Source organism: Lytechinus pictus, chromosome 7 (genome assembly GCF_037042905.1).
Source record: "Lytechinus pictus isolate F3 Inbred chromosome 7, Lp3.0, whole genome shotgun sequence".
Classification (NCBI taxonomy): domain Eukaryota; kingdom Metazoa; phylum Echinodermata; class Echinoidea; order Temnopleuroida; family Toxopneustidae; genus Lytechinus; species Lytechinus pictus.
In genome coordinates, this window is record NC_087251.1 from 3,963,484 (window position 1) to 3,969,483 (window position 6,000).

The 6,000-nt window shown below is 38.9% G+C and overlaps 1 protein-coding gene across 1 annotated transcript in view; it reads right to left on the reverse strand.

The window, feature by feature from the left end:
* LOC129265596 (beclin 1-associated autophagy-related key regulator-like) overlaps nt 1-5,253 on the reverse strand; it is a 28,972-nt gene extending 23,719 nt beyond the window's left edge. Inside the window, exon 1 of the mRNA XM_064101706.1 lies at nt 5,006-5,253. Coding sequence (XP_063957776.1) covers nt 5,006-5,232 — 227 coding nt within the window. The 5' untranslated portion in view covers nt 5,233-5,253. The remainder of the gene's footprint in view (nt 1-5,005) is intronic.
* Nucleotides 5,254-6,000: the final 747 nt, after the last annotated feature.

Here is a 6,000-nt window from a genome sequence, read left to right on the forward strand (position 1 = left end):
ATATATGCTTCAAGCTGATATATTGATTGTTTCTCGAATAAAATCTATTTGGATTTTACAGCAATTTTTGTCAAAAATGTTCCAACTAACCCCGGTCTCCCCTACTGAGCTGAAGAGTGGGAGAAGTTGCCTATATGGAGGTGACAGCAGATATTGATATAAAGATTTTACCCGCCCGGAGTCAACCTGACCAGAAGTTGCGCGATCAATTTGAAAAAAAAAAAAACTTCATATACTTCGGCCTCTTATTCCATGCCCTACATGTAATGTATACATTTAACCCTAATCGGCAAGAAACACATAGCTGAGGTGGAAAAACAGGGTTAGGGAAACAAAGGAGAATTGTAATTTTGTTATTTAACCGCGCACAGCGCGGAAGCAAAATTCATATATATAAATTTAGAGCAAGAGTGAATGAGTTTCTCTTTCGAGAAAAAGAAAAACCCACAAAGCTACCTTTCTTCCCTTTCCTCCATTCGCTTCTCCTCTCTTTTTTCTTTTTTTTTTCTTTTTGGGGACGTTTTGGGAGGGGCGAACGCCCCCCCCCCTGGCTACGTGCCTGTGTTTTTACATGATACTACATCTGATATGGCAATCAGTCGCTGCCTACATAAGTTAACACTCCCGTCTTTCTCAAGTAGGTTTGTTTCAATTGATGAATGTCGGGTGGTAGTTTTTCATACAAAGAAATCTGCACCGGCTTAAAAGGAAACAAGAAAGCAAGATTTGAGGGTATACATGTAGTTAGTAGTGGCTTTGCACCACATACTAGCTATAGTCTTGCCGTATCACTTTCACAGGCACTTTTTTGTAGGTGTGAGCCCCGGCCCGGGGGGGGGGGGGCTCTTCCATTGATGAGTGGATACCATGCGTAAAAAACAAGTAAAAATGATCTCTTTTTCAAAATAGGGCACGTTTCGTACGTAACATAAGGGTGCCAAAAACCCTAAAATAATGAAACAAGGGTGTCGCTAAGGCTAGACAGCTGGCAGCTGTCTGTTTCGAGGAGTTTTTAAACTTTTTTTATATTTCTCCTCGTACACAGACGGCTCGCTATCGTGCAGCCACCATTAGGGGGTTACCGGTTAACAATGCAAAATTTCCCAGACGAGGCTCATCGATTTATGTCTTTATTTCATAAAAATATATAAAAAGAACTGTACCAAAATAAAGATTGTTATTCCATTATGGCCTGAAATGCACCAAAACGGGGAAAAATAAACTCAAAAGGGGAAAAAACAGTGATTTACTTCGGCTATCGCGCAACTTCACTTCCCTGTTTTATCCGAACTTAATACATAAACATATGGCCATTGGGTCACTGTACAGATTGAGCTAGAACTTCGGTCTCTGTATTACTATTTGGTGAGTGGAGTCAACATAGTTCAGCGGAACAACCAACATAACAGAGACCAAAGCTTTTGGTCTACGCAAAGGCGAGCACATAATACGCCCTCCTGAAAGGTGGAAAATTGAGTTATTGGTCAAGCAAGAAAAGTGGAAGGTGGCCACTTTCCCTTTGACCATCTGACCTCAAAATCAAAAGAATTGCTGAGATCCATGCTAGTATCATACACACCAAATTATATGAGCCTAGATTAAGTTTAAACTAAAGTTATCGCGTTTACAAGGACTTCAGAAGGGTACGATGAAAACATGTCAGTGTGACCTTGACCTTTGACCTTTTGATCTAAAAATCAATCAGTCAGACGGCAGGTCCCAAGAAAGTGGCTTCTTTCATCCAAGTGATATTCATGACTTGAGATGTTTTGCATATTTAATGAGCTTGATGCGGACCAAAACACCTCTTTTCATTCGGTCATTGCTGCTCTAATTGTGCATCGAATTTCATGAATTTGGTATCATTGTAAAGAAGAAGAATCATTCTTTCAGGTCATGTGTTTGAATTTATTCAAAGATTTTGTAACATAGGTTAAAATTTTGATCTAAAATATGCTACAAAACAATTATTTTCACCTGACAAAAGCTGCTATTTTCACACTTTATTTTTGTTTGAGCCCTAATGATTTTTAAATCATGATAAAGCTGAATATGTATGCTTTAAAATGATATAGGTTTCAAAATAAGAATTGGTTTAATCGGGTCAAGATCACACTTTTCATTTGCCAAGTACATAAAGCAGCTTGAAAACAAGAATACTGCACTCTGATTGGTCAAAGAGACCACACACTGCCAAATTCCAACAGTTTCAGTGCCTGGGTTCATGGGAAGGTCACACTTCCCATGTGGTAATCTCCTCAAATACCCCGCGCCTGTTGTTCTGTGAACCTTATCCAGCCAATCAGAACTCTGGATTTCATGCAAGTACAAAATTTCAGAAATCTCGTCTTGTACCTTGGTGGGAAAAGTGTGATCTTGACCCGATTAAAAGGTGCCGCATATCAAGAGTGGCATTGTGGGAAAGTACAGAAGTTTAGCTTTATGGTGATATAGATATCATTGAGTCTCAAAATAAAAAGTTTTGCACAATTTGCAAAAGAAAACAGAGAAAGAAAATTCAATTTTGAGGCACATTTTCAGGCCAGAAATTTACTTATTTAACAATATATTGTATACAAAATAAATGACCAATATGAAAGAGTAACATTTACTCTATCTGATGGTGCAACAATATTTCATTTAACTTGAGGTTAAAACAGGTAAATTCTTAGAGAAAGAAAATCTCACAAATCACGAGATTTTGCAAGGAGGATTCAGCCACGAGATGATTTGGATGAATCTGGCCTTTTTGCTCATTAGCATAGGGACCTGCGGTCTGACTGCAATAGGCTTCCTGGGATCCATGCTAGTACCATAGTGATGTTATTAAGAGTCTCTAGGGTGTCTGGAGAAAAAAGTTAGGCCTATATTTCTTTTATGAAGAAAATATCACATTTTCTCTGTGAATTTGAATAGAAATAACTTTCAGACTGACAGAAATGTAAAATTTTATGGAAAAAAATCCAATAATGGCTGCAAAAAAGAAGAATAAAATCAGGTCAATTTTCAGCATTTTCCTGCCATAGACTGTGTAGTTAAGAAATAGACACACACAAATCCAAATTTTCATCATCATCATCTGCTGTAATCTTCAAAGGGCTCTGCAGCCTATCTCAAAGATGCACCAAAATTTGTAGCTCCCCAATCTACCCCAGTCCTGTGTCTCCCTTGTTTTGCACGGTCGACTCCTGGGCAAAGTGGGCCGGAGCTCCCTGGGTTAGACAATCAGCGCCTAACAGGGGTCGGTGGCCAGGGGGGGGCAAGAGCCAAAAATTTCCCGATCATATCATGGTATGAACAGGCGCATAATGGTGTAATGAGGCGACAATTTTGAGAGAGCCACATATTGCGTATCGGGCAGAATTTATCTTTTAAACAAAAGTTGCGGGCGAGCAAAAATGTTGACATTTTTAATACAAAAATCAAATTTTGTGATATCCAGAGAATAATATATTTCTCCCTTTTCTCTTTCCATTCCTTTTTTGTGGTCTGTACGTCACTGTAAACAGGATTCTTTGCGGCAGGAGCGTGAATAGTAAAACAAAAAAAAAGAGGGGCGCAGTATGGTGCATGCGCTAAAAAAGCTGCTTCATATAAGTCCCGAGCGAGCGAAGCGAGCAAGAAAAAATCACCTTTTCATGAGAATCTAACTTTGAGATATGTTTTGACATTATATTCAGTAAAAAATCATATCCTACACTTTTCCTTTGCTTTCCTTTCCTCCTTGTTTTTTGTTCTTGGTTGTAGAACTTTTAAGGGCCATGGCCCAACGCTACCATACTCATATATACGACAGTGCTATGTGGTTGGGGTCCAGGGCAGAGCCCCCGGAACTTGATATCCAAGCCATTTAAATCTCGCAGATTGCCGCTATTTTAATCAATACAGAATATAGCTTTTATACAACACATTCTCACATAGATGAAGAGCCCCTACTGCGTGGGGTCTGGGGCAAAGCCCCGGTAGCTTATTTGCATAAAATTTAGCAAGCTAATAGTACAATGTTGTATGCAGTCTATCTTTTTTCCCGCTCTTTATTTTTAATCCTCGGCAGCCCGGTCGTGTTATGAAGTTTGTTTTTTTCTTGTCCCTTTTCTTTAATTGTTTTCCAATTTAGCTTTTGACTAATTCTATTTTAACTTCATTTCCCGCTATTGTTTGCCATTTTGTCATCTTTTAATTTATTTCCCATCATGCTATTGCATTACAGAGGCTTATTACGGAATGATTTGTTCTTTTTCAAATGTTCTTCTTTCGTTCCTTTTCCCGCTTTCCTCCCTTCTTTTTCTGTTTAAAATTTTTTTTATCGTTTTCTTTTCACTTTTATCTTACCTTTTCCGCTTTCCTTCCCCTTTCCCTTTTTTTCTCCCTCCCTTTTCTCTTTTTCCCATTAAAAAAAATATTTTCCCGGTGAAATCCGCCGGGGGGGGGGGGGCTGCTTGCCCCCCCCCCCCCCCCCCGCCTGTTACGCCACTGAGCTGATGGCAATCTCAACAGTCAACACACAAATAAGGGTTTGCAATTTATCTCTAAATCCTTATTTGAAATGATCATAATAGATTAAACTTGTCCTTACTGTCAAAAGAAGTCCCTGAATTTTCTCTTTAAATACATCCCAAACAGTCATTAGTTAGAAATCAATTCAGATCACATTTTTTTAGCAGCCTGAATTTTCTGAAAAAATGTGTCATATTTTCCCCCTTATTGGCCTTAATCAGCCTGTTTTATGCTGACACTTTTCACTCAGTGTGGCTTCAGACACCCTATTAAGACAGTTCTGAAACTAATTATATCAGCATAATCAAAACTTCTGTTATAATTACTAATCATGCTATTTTTTGCCTTGCAAAGACGGGGCAGGCTCGTCATCATTAGATTAGTCATCAGCTCAACACAGCCACAGGCAAACACATCGCGACATTCGCTTTATATAGTAACGTTGCAGCCTGTGCAGGCGCAGCACGCAGACAGACAGCTGATCAAGCCAGGTTTTTGTTTTGTTTACCTCTCCTCCGGGTGCGGGTCAGTCTCCGACTCGGTGGAACTTTTGCTTGATGAATGACTGAAATCCCCATTCTCCAAACATCTTTCACATGTAAACGGCCTTCTTGCAGTGAAACACAATGGGCACTTCTCAAATGCAATACACATCCCTCCAATACCAAAATGAGGAATAAAACGTCCATTTTCGTCGTCCGGAAAATTTTCTTCGCCGTCTATGTAAGTCGCCATCTTTAACGCTAATTTATCACAATCAAATGACACTTTAAAAAAATTAAAACAAAATTTAAAATTAATGTTTCCTTTGAGGAGCATTTAAGTAGTTTTAAATATTAAAAAAATAATATTATCATTACATAGGATATTATTTAAACCTATATTTGTGTATTATGATACCGGTATTTTGACAATTGTAAAACTTGGCAACGCATGAGGCGACGAGCTGTTCTTGATCACAAACTTCAGTTATGGCAGATGATGTCATTATGCACTAACACGGTAATTCGCTGTAAACATGGCCTTATATGGATCAGCGAATAAAAATTATTCCAGAGTATACCGGTCTGCCGAAAAGTAGTTAATTAGATTTTATCCAGTGTTCATGGACTTCACTTTTTTTTAGAGGGGGGGGGGGGGGGTGGATTGGTTAAAAGATCTAGTTAAAGAACTCAGTCAGTCGGCAAGCCCTCAAAAAGTAGCTTCTTTTAAAGTGATATTCATGACTAGAGCTATAGTAGTCACACTGGCGTAAATCGATCCCGGGAGGGGGGGGGGATGGGGGAATATATCCCCCCCCCCACTTTTCGAGGAGGGGGGATGGCCTGTACAAACATCCCCCCCCCCACACTTTTTACGAAAGAAATGAAAAAAAAATCACAAGAGATAATTGTTTTATTGGTGAAAACTCTTCCTAAAATACCGCTTAACAAATAAAACAATAAAATGCAAATAAAGAGCCAGTTCACCATTTCCAAACAAAATACTTATGTCCTTATTATA